This window comes from Urocitellus parryii, chromosome 9 (genome assembly GCF_045843805.1).
Source record: "Urocitellus parryii isolate mUroPar1 chromosome 9, mUroPar1.hap1, whole genome shotgun sequence".
Taxonomy (NCBI): domain Eukaryota; kingdom Metazoa; phylum Chordata; class Mammalia; order Rodentia; family Sciuridae; genus Urocitellus; species Urocitellus parryii.
Genome location: NC_135539.1, coordinates 142,406,201 through 142,428,523, shown reverse-complemented (window position 1 = coordinate 142,428,523; position 22,323 = coordinate 142,406,201). Strand labels below are relative to the sequence as shown.

Below are 22,323 nucleotides of genomic sequence, written 5' to 3'. Positions count from 1 at the left end.
ACTTCCTTTTGCTTACAGCACTGCCCTTGGCTCTTCTCTGGATACTTATCTAATGTCTTGAGCAATTTTATTTTTGAGTCTTCTCTGAATTTACCCCAACTCTGCCTTCATTTGCAGAGGTAATGTTTCCTTGAGTTCCTGCCTTCATGGCACTATTTCTCTTCTGTTCTTCTCTTTTCCTTACGCCTCCTATGGTCTTGTTTGTCAAAGGACCCCAATCAGCATCTCCATTTCTGACCCATCTCCTGAACATGAGATCCAGAATCAAAATGCAAAGCCAACATGTGAGCATAGCCCTGGAGGGAGCAGCTGGCAGGAGTTTCTCAAGAGCAAGGACTAGGATTAGGTCTGAATCCCCTAGCCATGGTGGAGCGAATGGTTAATAAGTATTAATGGATGAATGAATAAAGAAAAGAGTATTGGCAAGGGAATGGCTGAAGATGGAAATGTGCTAAATTGGAAAACATTGGGACTGACACCTTGTCTCATTCTGTTTGAAGGTGAGGGTGAGAGAAACAAGGACATGATGGCTAACTCTCAGACATCCCATGTGAGAGTTCATGAGCAGGACTTAGCTCCATGTAGGTAGGAAGTGGGGATAAGTGGTGTGTCTCAGGAAGTCTGGTGGACATTCAAGTGAAACAAGTCTTAAAAGTGGAGGTGGAGAGAGCAAAATCAGCCTAACCCTCTGGACTGGTTGTGAGGCTCCAGCACCACATGAGGCTCATAAAGGATGTCTGCTCTCACTGACAGCATCACTGACCAGCTGCCCCCATCTCCTGCCACAGAAACCCCAAATGCTCCATCAAGTGGGAGCAGAGAGGGAGGACGAAGAGACTTTGCCTGTCTGAAACCTTCACATCAATCTGTCATCAGATCCTCATGACTTCATTTCTGGTGAGAGACCTGGCCATTCTCTAAACTTCCACTTGATGACAAATGTGCTAAGATAGATGTCAATATTTCTTCCCTGGACCAGGTCAGTCTTCTTCTAATTGGCTTCTGTTTCCTCTAGATCAGCTATCTCCAAAATGCAATCAGAATGTTATTTCTATACAAAAACATGAGTGTATTGTTTCATATTTAAAATTCTTCAGTTGTTCATGGTCCTAAACAAGACCTGCAAACCCTTTAAGATGACACATGCAAGACCTATTGATGCTTGCCTCTTCCTATTTCTCTATTCTCATTTCCTACCATTACTCCTCAATCACTCCCTGCCTTCTTACAATTCTATAATTTATTTATAATAAAACGTTTTGTAATTTACAGAATGCGCTGCCTATCAAATTGCTCTTTTGTCCAGACCACCATCTTCATCTGCATCTGCCCAGCTCCCTAAGTCTATATCTCCACCTCTAAGGAGCTTAGCTAGCCCAACAACCTCTTTCTCCATACCAAAGAGGCGACCCTTGTTACTGACTGTACTTTTTCCCATTATTTATTTCAACAACTGTTGATTAAAGTGCCTAAAATATATTAGACACTTTTCTAGGGATCAGGGCTAAAATGATGAAAACAGACATAATTCCTATCCTCATACACTCAATGTACATTCTATTCAGGGAGATAGACAATGAAACAAACCCCAAGAAATACACAATAGTACTAAACAACAAACATGAAAAATGTAGGACAATAAGTGAAAAATTTAAGCAATAAGTGGTAGGCAGAGAATTTAAATGGGGCTATGTGATAGAGTGAGTGGGGGGATTACATAAGACAACAAGACCAAGGCAGGCCTCCTCTGAGAAGTGATGGTTATTCTGATAGTAGAATGACCAGGGTGGGGTGGGTGGGTGGGGACCCTACCAAGTGAGAAGCAGGAAGAAGAGCATTAAGACAAATGAAAGAGGAGATTCAAAGGCCACAGTAACATGGGACCATAGTAACATAGAGAAGTGTTCAGAGAAAGTAGAGACATTCGTGTTGCTGGAGTGGAGTGAGCAGTGGGGGAAGAACACACAAGAAGGTAGTTGATGGGTCACTCCAGATTTTGGAAGCCAAACAAGGGGATGAGATCTTATTCTAAGTGCAATAAGAATACAGGGAGGACTATAAGATTAGCAGTGTGGTCTGATTGATGTTGAAAATGATCATGTCTTAGATGTTAATTGAAAAGGTAGTTTAGGGCTAGATCTTGTGGGTCTCATATACCAGTATCATCAGCAGTCTAATTGTAGGGTTCTAAACTGAGAAGTGTCATGAACAGATGAATCTAACAGTGGTATTTTTAATAAATTAGAAGCAGGAAGGCTGAGCTACAAAAAAGGAGGCTATTACAATGGTCCTAGTAGAAGTTAGAGGGCCTGACTTGGGCTGTGTCCCTGGAAATGCATAGAGGGAGGAGGATATGAGAGTCACTGAGGATGCAGATCTATATAATGTGTTGGAAGCAAAGCTTTAATATCTGGTTGTTGGTGGTAGTGATGGTATGGCACAGATACTAGTGGCCCCAGCTTACCTGTAGAAAATGAAATACACTGAGAAAATAGATTGTCTCTAAGCCAAATAGTAAATCATAATTAAGACAGCAGGGGCCCAGGACATCAACACTTTGAATCAAACAAAGAACATAGTTAATTTAGACTACTCACTGCTATTATGGAGGGTAAAATGTTAGTTCTGGTATATAGAACAGCACTAAAACCCATGAAATAACGTACATAAGTTTAAAATTAAAATATACTTTGGACCATAGCTGGGCTATACCCCAACAAATTTGAAGGATTTGCTCTGCATTTGATTTTGCTAACTTTCTGCTTTGGTTTTCCATCAGAGGGGTCAAACACCAAGAAAACAATGTAACGAATGTCATTTATGAAACCAAGATTTCATAGGTAGGTTGGATCTTTTTTCTGTAGCACCTTTATGTAGTAAAGTCACTTTGATTTTTGAAGATTTCACTAATAAACTTCCACATAATACAGAACTCTGAAGATGCACATTCTAAGTCCAAGAGAAGGTGAAGCAGGTCAATATTGTAACAAATGATCATGGAAAGAAAAGTAAGAACTGGAAGCCACAGACCTAAGGTGATTAACAGGTATGGAGGAAAGGGAATTCAGACCTGCTCCTTAGCTCACTAAAGCCTTGACCAACATCGATAACTGAACTATAAATCCCAATCAAGAGCTTCTTTAGATCTCTCTGATTGAAATCACCCCACCAGATAAACCTTCACTTCATTTTCTCAGGTCCTAGGAGTTAATTAAAGCCATGCTCAACATGATGCAGATCTTACATAGGCACTTTGAGGTTCCTGAATCCTAAGAACCAAACAGGCTTGTGGGGGAAAGGAAGAGGGCTTTGCTGAAATAGTACAGCAAGTCTAGGGTTGTTTTCCTCAGCTCTTCATTTTGGAGTTCCAGCCTCATTGCAGGATGCTAGTGGAGAAGCTTCTGAGCTTTAGCATAGAAGGCAACGTGGTGGGGTTCTTCTGGCATCCACACATAGGTTTGGGAACCTCCTGTGGTTGTCTATAGAGGTTGGGTTTTTTATGTGATATTTGTATTTTCATCTGGGAAGAACTGTAGCTTCCATCAGAATCCTAAAAATAATACCTGATCCAATATGTTTACATCTTTGAAATAAAGGAGAGCACCAAAGATAATAGAAGGGAGAGAGGAACAGCTGCTCTTTCAAGCTGTCCAATTCAGATATAGGACATGCAAAAGATAAGACAAGAGTAGTCCACACTCTTATGTCATTGTGGTTCTGACTTAGGGCAGGCTCCAGCTCCTTCCTTTTTGAGAATCTTCATCATCCTCTTTTCCCTGATTTCCCCAATGTGGAAAACCCTCATTAGGAGCATTGAAATGTGTGTTATAGTAAAGAAGGGAAGTGGGACGGACCAGATGTAAGCACTACTTTCTTCTTTGGTCCCATAGAAAGTATCCAAAGCATAGACCAGTCTGGTTCCTCCCTAGCCACAGACTGGAGGACTTTGGATTCTGGGACTATGTGGGATACCCCAAATAAATTGGGGGTAAAATTGGATCTACCCTAAACATGTTTTTATATCTAGAATAATATTTCTGACTTCAAAAATGCCTACTTATCTTGGATCTTCCCCAGATCCCAAACTCCACTCTACATCAAAAAAATTTCTTTCAATAATAGCTAAAATTTTCTAATCACCTATATGCCAGGCTCAGAGCTAAGTGCTATTAATTATGATATTATTTAATCCTCATAGTGACACTACAGAATACTATTATTATATCCACTTTATAGATATAGCAGGATAGATTCTTGGGGTAGAAATTGAAACCGATTTCAGATCAGTCCCAGAAAACTCCTAGTGCTCAGAGAAAGAAATGCAAGGACCCAGGATTAGGAACCATTCAGTTTAGGCTTTCCTTAGGGCATTGCTCAGCCTTCCATTTATCCCAGAGAGAGGAGTGATTCTGGAAAAGGAGATGGCAGGCTCACCAAGATCTACTCCCAGAGGGTCCCTGTGAGTTCTGGTGTATAGAACAGCACTAAAAACCAGGGGTCGGACTGAGATCCCGACATCAAGACTAACAGTGCAGCCCTAGGTAAAACACCCAGCCTTTGTAACCGCAGGGCTTCTATTTGTAAAATGGAAACAACCTCAACTCTTAAGGATGTTATTTTTCCTCACTTCTGAACCTTTGCATCCCATATTAAGCCCCAAACCACTTCAAATCATCGACTTCCCACACAAAAGAAAAGTGAACTTACCATCTCCTCTGCGGCTCTGCTGGCTTTCTGCCTCCTGTCCAGCCCACACTTATAGTCTTGCTGCCTTCCCTCAGTGTCAGTCTGCTTAGAAATACAACTTCCTATTCGCTTTCCAGAAATTTACCATAGACTTTCTCATGAAGTCAGAACGATGATAATGCAGGAGCAGTGCGGCAGCTTGGAAATTAGCAGTCGCCAAAGTGGCAGGGGTCACCCCTTCCATGGAGATGTCTGGAGGCAGGGGCAAGTGTGACTCACTCCTGGACATCCCAGGCTGAGCAACGCAGGAACAGACCCGCATCCCCAGAGCAGGTTTCCTTTGATTACAATGTGAGTCCCAACGAAAGGTCATACATTTGGGAGACTTCTGTATTAATCATAAAGTCCTAGTGTCAATTCCAGTTATTGTGAAATGCCAGTGAGTGTTTATAATTGCAGTAGACTTCTGAGGGAACCAAGCAAAAATAGAAGCAAAAAAAAAATTAGACAGGAAAGGAAAAATCCACTGAGGGATTTTTGGTGCTTGGAGAAGATTGTTGGGAACAGTTTTTAAATGACATAAAATAGATATGGATTTAAAAGGAACTCTGCTTTTTTCACCAGGAACTCTGTTTCTTTTATGGGGGGGAGGTATAAAAGAGGAATGGTTATTAAAATTAAATAATGTGTGCCTGAACAACTCTTCTCATGGAGTGTGTCGGACCAAATGGCTGCTGGAACAACCGGTAATTTGCTTGAGACCCATCCTGTCTCCACCTCTGACTGTTAGGCAAATTTAACCTCTCTACACCTTTGTTTTCCCAAATATAAATCAGAATGATGACAATAGAACTTACCTCAAAAGGTTGTGATAGGATAAAATAATAATTTCATTTTATTTAATCCTATAACATGTTATTGCATGGAGAAGGGTTGGAATAATGTCAAGTACACAGTTGGCACTCAAGAAATGTTGTTTTTTTTTAATTATTGGTTGTTCAAAACATTACAAAGCTCTTGACATATCATATTTCATACAAGAAATGTTGGTTATTATTACTACTTTTCAGATTGCTCTCAGACAGCAAAATCAGTTATCAAGTATTTGGTAGCAAGTCAAAAAACTGCAACTTCAAAGTATCCTCTTGGAGTTCTAGTTGTCAGTTGTAAGTAATATTCTTTATTCATTCCATGATTGTCTCAGCGTGTAAATAGGTGTCTCTTATAGATTTAAAAGTGGAATAAAGTGGAAAAATCTGGAAGAAAGTCAGAAGGTAAAGATGAATTAAGGACTATGAGGCAGAATTTTCACTACATATTTTGGGACTGGGAAAAAAGGATTAATTACATTGTCAAAGTAGAAAGGCTGACAAAGGAAATAGTCATGAAGAATGACTTTAGATGAGTAAAGGAAGTTGAGGGAGAGGAAAGAATGGGGACCTCCAAGGCAGCTCGAGGCAAGGATTGGGAATTCGGACCCTAGAGCCAGACTGCCTGGCTCCTCTGCCTGTGTGAGCTGGGAAGGCTCCTGACCCCTCTGTGTCTGTCTCCTCAGCCCTGTGAATACATCAGGGTAGGAGTCACCAAAGACACTGAAGTGTAAATGATTTAACGTGTTTGGAACAATACCTGCCATGCTGTAAGTATAACGAAAGCCTTATATAGTATTGGTATTTAATTACAGATAATATTTATATGAAACTTGCCTCTATTTTCCTCATTCTTAGTTTTATTCTCTAGCCATTTTTTGTGTCATTGAAATATTCATATTATACATATCAATGCATGTATATGCACATACATATATAAATATATATATGAATGTGTGTATATATATATATGTATCACTGTATGTATATATGCATATATAAATTCATTCATTCAATTGGGGATGAGGGAGAGTGTTATGTAAAATGATAGGTTATTGTTAATAATGTGCTTTTAAGTTCAATAATATTAAATTATAGTGAGGAAAACAAAAAGATGTCAGATGGAGTATAAGATATCATCCTTCATCCCCCCCACAAAAAATATTAGACATTTACCCACAAATCAGAATATACTGGAAGGTCTCAGAAGCTCATTTAAAAATCTTCAGCACCACAATGGAGCAAAACAAACAGAAAATATCTACACAGAAAAGATCACTGGTGAGATTAGCATATCTAAAGTGTCTGGACACAGCTAGCAACAAGAAGAAAGACAGAGACGTAACAGGATTGGCCATGGTGGCCCCCAGTGGCCCAATCCCCAGGTAATACTGGCATATTTTGCCACTAAAGAAATAGCCATATCCACTGCAAAACCCTAGAGAAGGAGATGGCTGTACATTCTCCCCTCCCTGTGTCAAGAAGCAAATGTGTGTACCACTGTGCGATTGAGACCAAGGCCACAACTTCTCAAGCCCACGTGTGCCCCCAAGCTGCGACTACTCTTTAAGTGCCCAATGGAAGGTGTCTCTCCATTAAAGCCAACCTCTTATGTCTGGAATTGGTGCTGCTCTACCAAATGCTTAGTGCAAGGCAAAAAGAAACAAAAAATCATCAAATCACCCCCAAAAGGACACAATAACTTTCCAGGAGGGGACTCCAAAGGTCTGATGTGGACTGCATCACAAAGAATGCAAAATAATTGTTTTCAAGAGCCTCAGAAACATAGAAGAGGATGAAGTAAAACAATTCTACAAAATCAGAAAAGCAACAAATGGCAAAATGAGAGCTTCAATGGAGAGATCGAAAGCATAAAAAGATTCTGGAATGAAAATAAAATGAGTGGAAAAAAATGCAATAGAAAGTTTCAACAAGAGACTTGATTAAGCACTAAGAATGAAAAGGAAAGAAGAAAACCTACAGGATTTATAGGACAGCATCAAGAGATCTAACATGCTCATTTTAGCATTTCAAGAAGATAAAAAGGGACAGAAGGTGTATTTAAAAGAAATAAATACTAAAAAACTTCCTAAATCTGAGGAAATATAAAAATATTAAGGCATGGGAGTTCAAAAGTCTCTGTCAAGTTCAATTCAAGCAAGACTACACCAAGACTTATAATCAGACTGTCAAAAATCAAAGACCAAGAGAATAAGCTGAAAGCAACAAGAAGCAGGAAAAAAAAAGTATATCACATACAAAGCAATTTAAAATAGGCTATTAGTGAATTTTGGTAGAATCAGGCCAGGAGAGAGTGGGATTATATAGTCAAAGGAATGGGAAAAATTGTCATCCAAGAATACTTCACCTTCTGAAACAAAGAAGAGATAACAATTTTTCCAGAAAATAAAAATTGAAGGAGTTCATCACCTAGACCTACCTTATAAAAAATGCTTAAGGGAATTCTTGAAGCTAAAAGAAAAATGATGCTGATTAGTGACATGAAAGCATAGGAAAGTATAAAACTCATTAGCAAATGTAAGAACATTTCAGAATACTCTAATATTGTAACGGTGGTATGTAAATCACTCGTATTTAATATGAAGGTTAAAAGACAAATATTAGAGTAATTAGAGTGACAACAAGTTGTTAAGGTATATATAATATAAAAATATGTAAATGTTGACATTAAAAACATAAAATAGATTTTTTATGTGGTCTGAATTAAGTTGCATCAGCTTAAAATAGCCTGTTGTGTTTATATCAATCTCATGGTGACCACAAGGTGACAACCTGTTGTAAATATACAAAAGAAAAAAGTGAGGAATTAAAGTATGCCACTAGGGAAGAAGGAATTATAAACAACCAGAAAAAATGAATTAAATGACAAAAGTTTGGCCCTTATATCTTAATAGGAATCTTGGATATAAATGGATTAAATTCTCCAATCAAAAGATATAGAGTTGTTGAATTGATTTGAAAAAGACCCAACTATATTCTGCCTATAAAAGAATTCCTTCACCTTTAATGATATATAAGACTGAAAGTGAAGGGATGTATAAAGGTATTCAATACAAATGGAAACAAAAAAAAAAGAGCAGGGGTAGCTATAGTTATATCAGCTAAAATAGAAACTATATAAAACTGTAAAAAGAGACAAATAATTACAAGATGATAAAGGTGTCAATTCATCAAAAGGAAGTAACAATTATCAATATGCAACCAACATCAATGTAATTAAATATATATGGTAAATATTAATAGATCTGAAGGGAAAGATAAACAATAACTTTAAAATAGAAGAAGACTCCAACATTCCACTTTCACCAAAGGATAGATCATCCAGACAGAAAATGAATATGGAAACAATGGACTTGAACTACCCTTTAAAGTAAATGACACTTATAAACACATACAGAACATTCCATCCAACAGCAGCTGAATACAAATTCTTTTCAAATACACATGGAATAGTCTCCAGGATAGATCATGTGTTAGGCCATAGTACAAGTCTTAACAAATTTGAGATGCTTTAAATAATTTGAAAATCTTTCCAACAACAATGGTATGAAACTAGACTCGGCAATGAGAAATTTTGAGAAATTCACAAATAGGTGAAAATTAAATAATGTGCGCCTAAACAACCAATGAATGGGTGAAAGAATAAATTAAAGGAAAATTTAAAAGTATCTTGAGACAAACAAAAATGGAAGCATATTTGTTAAAATTAAAAAAAACAAATAAATAATCTAACCAATTAAGCCCAAAATTAGTAGAGGGATGGAAATAATAAAAATCAGAACAAAAATATATAAAATAGAAACTGGAAAAACAAGAGAAAAGGTCAGTTAAACTAAGAGTTGTTTTTTTAAAAAAAGATATAATAAATAAGTTCCTAGCTAGACTATGACAAAAAGAGAAGACTTGAAGTGAAAAAGAGACAGTATAATTGATACCAGAGAAATACAGAGGATTATTTAGCGACTACTATGAAAAATTATAAACCATTATATTGGATAACCTAGAAGAAACTGATCAATTCTTAGGAAGATACAATCCACTAAGAGTCATTATAAAGAAACATCACATCTCAACAGATCAATAATAGGTAAGGAGATTGAATCAGAGAAGCCCAGGGTCTTATGGTTTCAATGCTGAAATATACAAAACATAAATAATTAATAACAATCCTTCTCAAACTATTCTAAAAACTTTGGAGAGGGGAGAATACATCCAATCTCATGTTATGAGGTCACCATCATCCTAATACCAGAACCAAACAAGAACACTATACAAAGAAGAAAAGAAGACAGTGAAATGAGATAGACATCATTACTCTAAGTACATATATGAAGATATGAATGGTGTGAATCTACTTTGGGTACAACCAGAGAAATGAAAAATTATGCTTTATATGTGTAATATTAATTGAATTGCATTCTGCCATCATATATAACAAATAAGAATAAATAAATAATTTTAAAAAAGAAAAGAAAATTACAGACCAGTATTCCTAACAAACATAGAAGAAAAATCCTCAACAAAATACTAGTAATCCAAATTCAATTTAGAGCACATTAAAAGTATTATTCCCAGATATAAGGATGTATAACATATGCAAATTAGTAAGTGTGACCCAAAACTTTAACAAAATGAAGGGCAAAAACCATATAACCATCTCATAGATGCAGAGAAAAAGCATTTGAGAAAATTAAGCAGTGTTTTATGATAACAAATCTCAATAAATTAATTATGGAAGGAATGTACCTCAACACAATAAAGACCATATATCATAGACTTACTGCTAATATTAAACTCAACAATAAAAGTTGAAAGCTTTTCCTGTAAGACAGGAACAAGACAAATATGATGATGTGGATGAATCTTCAAGATATTATGTTAATATCTTGAGGGATAGAAAGAAAATACTGCCTGATTCCACTTACATGTTCATTTAAAAATGTTGAACTCACAGAAACAGAGAGTAGAACAGAAGTTACCAGAGGCTGGGAGTGGAGACTGGTGTTGAGACTCTTTGGGTCAAAGGACATAAAATTTCAGTTAGAAAGAATAAATTCAATAGATCTATTGTACAATATGTTGAACTATAGTTAATAACAATGAGCTATGTATTTGAAAATTGTAACAGAGTAGATTTTAATTGTTCTCAACACAAAATAAGGTAGTATATGAAATAACTGATATGTCACTTCACTTAGTTTAGCCATTCTGCAAAATATAGATATACCAAAACATCATGTTGTATAACATAAATATATATACTATTATTTGTCAATTATGTACACACATATGCACATATTCATAAAATACAAGCAAGGAAAAAATAAAAGGAAAAAGAACAAAAGGAAAAGAAAAAGGGATTTCTAGGAATAGGAATGGGAGGAGAATTGTTGATTTTGTTTAAAAGCTATTCGGGCTGCATTCCGTTTACTCATACAAATATAATCTATGATTTAGATTGTTTCCAATTATGTTAACTTTAAAAATATAATATAATTGTAACATAATTTAATTAACAGTGATATATGGTTCAAATATATTTTCTCATCTCTTCAGATTATACTATAAATTTCCAGAGGGCAGAGACCCTTTTCTGTACTATTGTCCATCTCCTAATGTGCCTCGCAGAGGGCAACAGGCCCTGGGTAAATGCTTGCTGAGTCGCTGGTTAGATTGAAGACACCAGGGGAGACACGATGACCCTGCACCCTCCAGCCTCCCTCTCTGAATTCTACTTATCTTACTGCACTGGTGCATAAACATATACAAGAAATAGTACAGTCCTTTGGGGCTCCTGGTCCTGTGCTAACCCTAGGAGTTCAATAATGAACAAATCCTCATGGAGCTATCAGTTTTGTTAGGGGGAGGGGAACATCATATAGTAAATAAAAAGAACATCATAAATAAATGCAGAAAGGAAAGACTGTGCTGCAGTGAGATGGCACAACAGGAACTCAACCTAAAAAGATGCTACTGAGAGAGTCTTTTTGGTGCTGAAGTCTAAGTGGAGAGCACATTCTAGGTCAGTCAAGGCCTGGAGGAGCCTGGAGCCCAGGGACAGCCACAGTGTCTGAGAGCACATTCTAGGTAGTCAAGACTGGAGGAGCCTGGAGCCCAGGGACAGCCACAGTGGCTGGAGGGCAGGGGAGCAGGCTGGTGTGGTGAGAGAGCTGGGCCAGGCCATGCTAAATGTTTTCATGTGCACGTCTGTTGTCGACCAGATCAGAGGAGGCAGTTCCTCAGGAAGGTTCAACCAGATGTGGTAGATTCAGCCTCCCCATGGCTTGATGGCCATGCCAAAACTTCCCAGACAAGCGGGGTCCTCTGTCTCTTTGCCCAGTGTTCTGACCCTGTCCTCATGTTCCCTCCCTCTTGGGAGGGACAAAGGTGCCAGCTCTCTTCTTGTGGCTTTAGGAAAATATCTTGCGCAAGCTTCATGAACTCCCAACTCTTCCTGTAGAAATTCTATTTAAATTGGTCTGTGGTGTGATGCTTAAGCATTTCTTTTCACTATCTCTGTTCTGCAGTCTTTGAAAGGGAAGGAAAGCCAAGGAAATCAGTCAGCTTGGCAAAGGTCCCAAACAATAAACACAAACTTTCACAAGAATTTCCACCCATGTCGCCTTATATGGAAAAGGATCTCAGCTCCATGTTGACACACATGTATCCCACCTGAGGATGCATGTGTTCATCCTACATACTTTGGTGAGAGTCCCTTCATGCTCTAACTTATGCTACTCTCTGGAGACACAAAAATGAATGACACAGTCCCTTTCTCAAAGGAGCTCCAAGACCAATGGAGAGACAGGCATATAAAAGCTAATTATAAGCAAGTGGCAGAGGTGGCACCTGCATGGCCTTGTGTGAAACCTGCAAGAGGGTGTCTGATGGTCTGATGGTGGTGGGGGGAGCTGGTCAGAAGGCTGCTGCAGGAGAGGACCCTTAGCTCAGTGGAACAAGTCAGAATCTTGTGTGCAAGCTCACTGGTAGACATGCACCACATAACATGCTCCCAACTCAGTAGATGAGTTAGGAAGTGGTTTTCATTATGAACGGTATTTTTAATCTTCCAAAAGCACAGTGGTTCTGGGCCCTTTGAGTACCATAGACTTTGATAACCACAGAAGGATTATCACCTACACCAGAGCACTAAAACTGTTAAATGGGGCGACCTGTTCACAAATAACACCATGGGTAGGCTGTTTAAAAGCCACCAAGCAGTGATACCATTATATTTATGAACTACAATTACTGAGTTCTTCTTATTGGGTGCAACCCTGTGCTAAGCAATTTAAAAGCTATATCCCATTGAGTATCCACAGCAATTTCATCAGATAGGTCCTATGAACATAACTGGTCCATCTATTCAGAGATTTTTATGATGTGCATTTTATTAAGAAGGAATTTAGGATTGGAAAGTTCCTAGTTTTGCTCAAGATAACACAGCTAATTACTGAAAAAGATAGGATTCAAATTTATTTTCATCTGCAATGATACTGCAATATACTAAATCAGGTTCATTAAAAAGTGCTTTCTGGAAGAGAATTCTTCTGACCCCCTTCTCTTGATTCCCTAGATGATATTCTATGCTAGAAATCTTTGGCAACTAAAGACAAATTAAGAGTGAAACTAAATTAAGCTACTTCTTATATCAATGTCAGGACACATGAATGACATCCTGGCATGATCTTCTGTTACTGAGACTGGGTTAAAAGCACTTTCAAAACAAAGGAAAGTTTGGGTGAATTTTCCGGGTATTTTTTAAACATGGAAATGTGAAGCAAACATGAAAAATACCCTTATTCAGAAGAAAAAAAGCAAGGTGGAGGGGAAAGAGAACCAACTCATTTTAAGTCCTTATCCAATCATCAAATTTAATGTTATTTGGTTCAGTTTCCTACAATCTTTCTAATTAACTGCCCTGCCATTTCCCATGATAAAATATAAGAAAAGATTAAAGAGCTGACAATATTTGGTAAACAACATTTTTTTCTTTTGGTGTATGCAGGGAAATCTTGCCTCTAATGGTGACTATACCAGCTCGCTCCAGTCATTCATTTTTCCTCATTTTTAGCATTTTTTGATGTAATAATTTTTTCTTGCTTTATATTTTAGGGGTTGGGGTTCTGGGTTTGTTTGTTTTTGTTTTGTCCTGTTTGTTTCTCTTTCCTTATTTCTGCTAACAGTCTATGTCGCTCTCATCCCACCCCACCCCCACCACCTTTACTTTGTTTTTCTTATTTCTTCCTCTTTATAATCATCACTTGCTACATCTCTTCTTCATTCTCTTTGTTCACATATTGAAAATATTCTGAACTCTTTTCTACCTTTCTATCACATTTTTTTCTCTTAGTGAACTGTACTTTAATTTTTAGAATATTTTAGAATTAATTCTTAAAATTATTAATTTAGAATTATTAATTAAATTATAATTATTAATTAAGAATTATTAATTAAATTAGAATTATTAATTAGAATTAATTTCAGAATTAATTCTTAGAATTATTTTGTTTATATAACTCCTCTACCCACCATTCATATTGTTGCAATTATTACTGGCATAGATGACATAGGTGACATTTACTATTTAATGCCATATCTAATGCACTGTTATTTATTGTTTTTGCTGTTAACAATTGCTAATCCCACATGTTTTAGTCAACTTTTTGATCACTCTTACCAAAAGGTTTAGCAAGAACAATTATAGAAGGAAAAGTTTATTTGGCTCATGGTTCCAGTGGTCTCAGTTCATAGACAGCAGACTCCATACCTCTTGACCCAAGGTGAAGCAGAACTAATGTCAGAAGAATATTACAGAGGAAAGCAGCTCAGGGCATGGCCATCAGGAAACACAGAGCTCTACTTACCAGTGACAAAATATGTACTCCAAAGGCAGGCACCCAGGGACACACCTCTTCCACCTGCATACAGTTACCACTCAGTTAATCCTTTCAAGTGGTTTAATTGACTGATTTGATTAAAGCTTTTATAACCCAATCACTTAAGCTATAAACTTTCTTCCATTATCTCATACATGAAATTTTGGGGGACACATTATATCTAAACAATAATACTACCATTCCTCTCTTTGTGGTAATTACAGTGGTAGATGTCATATTAGGCAACAGATATTTATTTTGATGCTGTATATTGTTTGTATTTGTTATTGCTGTTGTTTGTTTCCTCATTAAAAAAGTACTGGGAATCCTCAGGGACACTACAAGTTCACAGGATAGAGACCCTACTACTGAACTAAACTGAGCCAAAAATGAGCATATCTTGCTCAACACACATATTAACAACACTCATCTTCTGTTGTCCTTTAATAGAAGTAACAAGACAAAAAAATACATAAATCTAATGATTAGGACCCAAGTAGGATTGCTTAGGGGTGAACCCTCAGATCCCACTCATAGACATCCATTCCTACAGTAAAACAGAGAATTAGCACAAAGACTGTGGGTACCACACCTATAAGGGAATCTCAAACTAGATCACTGTAGGACATATCATTGATAAGAGACAATCATGCCCTAAAAAGGTCCACATAAGAGTGGAAAAGAAATTAATCTCAATGGATGCATAAAATCCAACATAGGAATGTAAGAAATATGAAGAAGTTTATAATTCATCAGCAACTGACTCCAATGACATTGAAGTGGGTGAAATATCAAAGAATTCAAAATAATGATTATTAAAGTGATTAGTGAATTCTAAGAAAACAGAGAAATATAAATGGAAGGATTAAGAAAGAACAGAGAAGGAGTTTAGAATGTACATAGTTAAACTGATTTGTGAAGTAAAGGATGACATAAGAGAGCAAGTACAGGTAGCAAAAGATCACTTCAATAAAGAGTTAGAGATTCTGAAAAAAACAAACAGAAATCCTTGAAATGAAGGAAACAATAAACCAAATTAAAAATTCAATAGAAAGCATCACCAATAGACTAGACCTCTTGGAAGATAGAATCTCAGGCATGAAGACAAAATATGTAATCTTGAAAGTAATGTGGACAATGGAGAGAAGATGTTAAAAAAACATGAACAAAATTTCCAGGAATTATGGGATAACATGCAAAGACCAAATTTAAGATTTATCAGGATAGATGAGGGTGTGGAGATACAACCCAAAGGAATGCATAATCTTTTCAATTAAATAATATCATAAAATTTTCCAAACCTAAAGAATGAAATGGAAAATCAAGTACAAGAGGCTTACAAGATCCCCCAAAATGCAAAATCACAACAAACCCACATCGAGGCACATAATGAAAATGCCTAGCATACAAAATAATGATAAAATTTTAAAGGCTATGAGAGAAAAATATCATATTACATACAGGTGGAAACCAATTTGGATCTCAGCTGATTTCTCAACCCACACTCTTGATGATAGGAAGTCCTGGAATAACATATACCAAGCTCTGAAAGAAAATGGATGCCAACCAAGAATCCTATATCCAGCAAAATTAGATTTGAAGATGAAATAAAAACCTTCCACGATAAACAAATTTTAAAGAATTTGCAACCAGAAAGGCTGCACTTCAGAATATTCTCAACAAAATATTCCATGAAGATGAAATGAAAAAAAAAGTGAAAACTAGTGAAGAGAGGAGGCAAAGACACGCACAGACTGAAGGTGAAAGTGGATTGCCTAAACAAGCAGGGGTTTCTATGCTCATATCATATAAAGTGGACTTCAAGCCAAAGTTAATCAGAAGGGAACAAGAAGAAAATTTCATACTGCTTAAGGGAAGTATACATCAACAAAACATAACAGTCATAAATATTTATGCCCCAAACCGTGGAGCATCTACACACTTCAAACAAACTCTTCTCAATTTCAAAAATCAAATAGTGTCGCGACCCCTTGCCCGCAAGGAAGACGCAACTCAGGAATCTTCTTTCAGCAGTTTATTCAGGTCCTTGATACTTTTTCTTCTTTCAGCTGTTTATTCAGGCCTTTGTATTGACATGTCTTTTAGCTTCTATTGCTACTCCTACTACTACTTCTACTGCTACTCCTACTGCCACTACTACTACCGCTACTACTACTGCCACTACTACTACTCCCGTGTGCCCCAGCCTTAATAAAGCAGATAAAGCCCCAATGCACAACTGCCACGTGGACTTTTCTCATAGGGTGCCAAGTCACAGCGTGCCAACTCATTCTGATAAGGAGTTGTTTGTCACAGACTACAGGGGAAACCAGCGCCATCTTGTAATGGCGGCCACAGTTCACAGAAACGGCTCACCACAAAATAGACCACAACACAATATACCAGTTGACTTTATTACACTTTTCTCACTACTGGATAGATCTTCCAGACAAATACTAAAAAAAGAAACTATATAACTAAATAATGCAATCAATAATTTAGATTTTCAGACATAGATAGAATATTTCCTTCATCAATGACTAACTAAACTGTCTTCTCAGCAGCACATGAATCCTTCTGTAATATATAGACCATGTTGTGTAAGCTATCACATATGTTGGCATACAATTATAATATTATCTTAATATATTTTAGGATCTGTAGGTTTATTTTGATAGCTCATTTTCCATTGATATTAATTTTTATATTCTTGCTTTTTTTATTAGACTTGTTTGATTTTTATCAAATTTTAGCACTGTATTATTTCTTCTGTATTTCATATATTTCTTCTCCTACTCTTATTTTTTAATTTGAAAATAATTTGATTGTTATTCTAGATTCTTTCTGATACAAGTACTTTAAGTTATATATGTTCATTTGAGGATTGTTTAATCCCAGAGATCATGATATTTTAAGCTTTTATTAACACTTAGTTCAAAGCACTTTTTATTTACTTTTCTTGTGCTTTCTTCCTTGACCTCAGAGATATTTGTAAGTGCACCGTGTAATTTTGAATTAGTTGATATGGGAGTGGGGTTCTACAAATCTTAAAATAATTGATTTCTGATGTAATAAATTATGCAGGAAACACTGTTTTCATAATTTAAAATTTAAAAGAGTACTAGAAATGCTATTTATATTGATTGTTTTGGTTACGTACATGTCAAAACTGATCAAATTGCATTCTTCAAATATGTGCATATTATTGTACTTCACTTTTATCTCAATAAAACTATGGGGCAAAAAAAAAGACATAACCTGGCACACAGATTAAAAAACAAGATCCAGCTATATGTCATTTGGAAGAGACACACCTTACAGTGAAAGAGTGAAAATTGATATACCATGTGAATAGAGCCAGAAAAAACAAGCAGGAGTAGCTACTCTCATATCTGACAAAACAGAATCAAGCCAAAATTAATTAGAGGTGACAGAAAAGGTCACTAAGACTGATAAAGAGGATAATCCAATAATTAGACACAATGATAATAAATATTTATGCCCCAAATTGATGATATACCTAATTACATGAAAGAGACACTACTCAAAACCTCAGACAGACCCCAGTACAATAACAAAGGGTGAAACAGACCTCTCTCACCAATAGATAGTTTGTCTAGACGTAGATTCAGTAAAGACTCTTTGGATCTGAAAAATATTATAAATCAAATGAATCTAACAGACATCTATGGACTATTTTATCCAACAACAGGTTAATACACGGTCTTCTTCATTGCTCATGGAACATACACTAAAATAGACCATATTTTAGGCCCCAAACTCTTAGCAAATAAAAAAAAATTGATACAGTTCTTTGCATCTTATCAAACCATAATGGAATGACATTGGAAATCAACACCAAAAAACCCCTACATAAACTATATAAACTCATGATGATTGTATGACATACTTTTGAATGTTGAAGGGGTGATATAAGAAATCAAGGGAGACATTTAAAAATTCTTAGACTCAAATAAGTCTAGCAATATAATATACCAGAATCTGTGGGATACTAGGAAGGCACCTCTAAGAGGAAAGTCATAGCTTTAAGTCTCTACCTTAGAAAATCAGAAAGATCCCAAATAAGATGACAAGGCATCACAAGATCTAAAAAAAAAAGAAAAAGAAAAAATAATAAAACCAGTAAAAGGAAGGAAATACTTAAGATGAGAGCCAAAAGTCAATAAAATATAGAATAAAATACAATACAAAGTTTCAATGAAATGAATAGTTTGGTTTTGAAAAAGATAAGATTGATGAGCTCTTAGCCAAACTAACCAAAAGCAAAATAGAAAATACCCAAGTTAATAAAATTAGAGATGAAAAAAGAGAAATCATCACAGACATCATAGAAATCTAGAGGATCATTGGGGATGTTTTGAAAGCAGTCACACCAGTAAATTGAAAAACCTTGAAGAAATTGATACATTTCTAGTCACATAATCTGCCAAAATTGATTTAAAATAATATAAAAAATGTAAATAGACCAGTAACTAAAAATGATATAAAAGAAGTAAGGGGAAAAATAATATGTCCTAAAAAGAAAACCCAGGGCCAGGTGGATTCTCAGCTGAATTCTGTCAGACCCTTAAAGAACTAAAGCCAATGCTTCTCAAATGATTTCAAGAAATATAAAAGGATGGAACACTTCAGAATTCATTCTATGAAATCAGTATCTGTTTTAGTCAGCTTTTTTGCTCTGTGACTAAATGACCTAACCAGCACAACTGTAGAGAGGGAAGAGTTTATTTGAGGGCTCATGGTTTCAGAGGTCTCAATCCATAGACAGCTGGCTCCATTCCTCAGGGCTCCAGATGACACAAGAACAACAATGGGGAAGAGTGTGTCAGAGGGAAGCAGCTTATATGGTGATCAGAAAGCAGACAGAGAGGCCTCTCACCCTATACAAATATATACCCAAAGCCACACCCCAACTCATGCCTCCTCTAGCCATACTCTACTATTTCAGTTACCACTCAGTTAATCCCTATCATGGGATTAAATTATTGATTGGGTTAAGATTCATATAACCCAATCATTTGCCTCTGAACCTTCTTGCACTGTCTCACATGTGAGCTTTTGGGGGACACCTCATATCCAAACCATAACAGTATCACTCTTATACCAAAACCAGAAAAGGACATATCAAGGAAAGAAAACTGCAGACCAATATCCCTGATGAACTAGGATGCAAAATTCCTTAATAAAATATATTAGTAAATCATATTCAACAATATATTAAAAGGATTGTACTTTTTGACTGTTAGTTTTATCCCAGGAATGCAAAAATTTTTAAACATATGCAAACCAATAACTGTTATTCATCACATAAATAGAACTAAGGACGAAACTCACTCAGTAATCTCAATAGATTCAGAGAATACCTTTGACAAAATTCAATGCATATTCATGATAAAATCACTGAAGAACCCGGGGATGGTAGGAACCTGTCTCACCATCATAAAGGAGATATATATACATCTCAAGGCCAACATCATAGTGAATGAGGAAATTTGAGAGCATTATTTATTAAAAATCTGGAATAAGACAAGGATGACCACTCTCATTAGTCTTATTTAATAAATAGTTTGGAATTCCTGCCATAGCAAAGGAAAAGAAAGATGTGGTGTTCTCACAAAAATGAAAGGGAGATTAGTAGAGTACAGGAAAGGGACAAGACAGTGGGAGAAAGGGGGAAGTGCAGAGGAGTTACATTGGCCAAATTCTATTGCTATATTATGTGCATGTATGTACAACTACAATGCACCAATAAAAATATGGGGAAAATGTATCCTGTACGTCCTCTGACCACACTCATACAAACGACACACCAGCATGTGCACTTTGTGTAATGTGTATGTACTGTTCAACTACAATGAGTTTCTTATGAATTTGGTGAATACAGAATTTTTTCCCCTCATCTTTAACATTTGCACTGGTTGTAGAGTCCTAGGAACTGTGTGTTCTGAAAGACTAAAAGGGACACAGAGACGTGGGTAAAGGTGCATGCAGGCAGCTGCAAGCTCTGCTGGGACAGCTAGCATGTGCTTTCATCTGGGTGCCAAATCCCCAGTGTACCCACAACCACTGCCTCCATCACCATGCCTGACATGAGTGTCCCTCAAGGGACGCAGCTACCTTGACCTCAGGATCCAACTATTGTCGTTCTAATATTCTCTGCCCTTCCCACGCTCACTAAAGCCGATTCAAGTTTATCAGATGCACCACCCCAGCTCCTCTTCCTTCCAAGGAGCCTTCTGTCCAGGCAGCCACGTGTTCTCTACTGCACAGCCCCAGTGGGACTGACACCCTCTCACAAGCACCGCAGCCTACAGCTCCTGAAAGGTCCTTGTGTTCAGGGGCTATCTCGAGGTCCTGCTGTCCCCAACACACACACCTCCCCAGGGATGTTACTCATTCCACAACTTTTCAATTTGAACAAAAATATAACAAAACTAAAGGACTAAGAGAGTCCATCCAAAGAGACTTGGAGAAGTGTTTTGGAAGTGGCTTCCTGAGTAGCTTCTCTGCTCTGAGGCTGAGTCACCCTGATGTAGCCCCGCTGAGCTCTTACACAGGAACGCAGATCCCAGCACAAAGGACAGGCCCAGACACTGAGACCTCAGCACCTCTCTGCCCCAGCGCCCCTGGGTCCTGCCAGTGGCTAGGTAATCCTGAACTGCATCTAAAGTCTCACACATGTGCTTAAAAGCTGTTCCTTTGTTGTAACTATCTTAGTTATCAAAATGGGAATCTGTGGAAATACATATGAAACAATAGATGACTATGAAATAAAGACATGGAAAGACAGCCACACATAGAGTCCCTTAGGTGGAAGTAATCAAATCAAGTCCAGTTTTTAAATCCTCAGATAACTTTGTGATCCTGGCTGATGATAAGATGGCATTGTGCCACCAAGAGGAACAGTAGCCTCCTGGGGACGCACTTTTCTCGGAGCCATCAAGAAGCAGGAAAAGGCACAGTGGAGACGGGGCTCTGAGGGACTCGCTTGTGCTTCTCCTCTTAAGGAACGTTCTTGTTTATAACTGGGGTTTGTAGTTATTTAATAACAAAGAGTACAACTCTTTGTTAATAAAATAAAAATTTCAAATTTTATAGCTCATCCTTCAATTTAACAAAACCATATTTTCACAAGAAAACAGTCTTAATTGCTAACATGAATATATAAAAGTAATGTAGTTTTTATAGAAGATCCATGCTATATAGAAAAGCATAAGGAAGAAATAACAATCCTCTACTATATCTCCCAAGATATACATTATTAACATGACAGGATGGTTTCAAAATTTTAAAATTCATATATTCACAAATAAAGTTAAAGAAAATAGGTTAAGTTTTATTTTTTAGTTTTTTAAGCTAAACAATATATTAAGCTCATAATTTTATGTTAATAAATATAGGTATCTATCATCCTTTGTAATGACTACATAATATTGGTATATAATAAACTATAATTTGTTCAGAATATTCAGTATTGACAAAAATCTTGATATTTGTGATTTCTTGCTGTCCTAAACAACCCTTCCAAGGGTTTCAGCATATTTATCTTTACCTATCTGTGTCTTATAATTTACCTAGGACTTAGAGGCCTAAGCATATGTGCACTTAACTTTGGTCAAAGTGGTGCAGCTATAGTAGTACCTCAGGAGACTGAGGCAAGAGGATCACAAGTTTGAGTCTAGTTTGGGCAACTGAGAAATAACGCCTCTCAAAAATAAGCAAATAAAAAGAGCTGAGGCTGTAGCTGTGGTAGAGCACATGCCTAGCATGCGCAAGGCCCTAGGTTCAATCCTTAGCAACACAACCCCAACAAACCAACCAATGAAACAAACAAATATATGCAATTA

The 22,323-nt window shown here is 36.8% G+C and overlaps 2 protein-coding genes across 2 annotated transcripts in view; one reads left to right on the top strand and one right to left on the bottom strand.

Moving 5' to 3' along the window:
• Selp (selectin P) overlaps nt 1–4,936 on the bottom strand; it is a 34,859-nt gene extending 29,923 nt beyond the window's left edge. Inside the window, exon 1 of the mRNA XM_077802693.1 lies at nt 4,708–4,936. Coding sequence (XP_077658819.1) covers nt 4,708–4,710 — 3 coding nt within the window. The 5' untranslated portion in view covers nt 4,711–4,936. The remainder of the gene's footprint in view (nt 1–4,707) is intronic.
• The window catches only part of Firrm (FIGNL1 interacting regulator of recombination and mitosis), a 363,157-nt gene that overhangs the window by 113,999 nt on the left and 226,835 nt on the right, over nt 1–22,323 (top strand). The gene's annotated exons all lie outside the window — the stretch shown is intronic.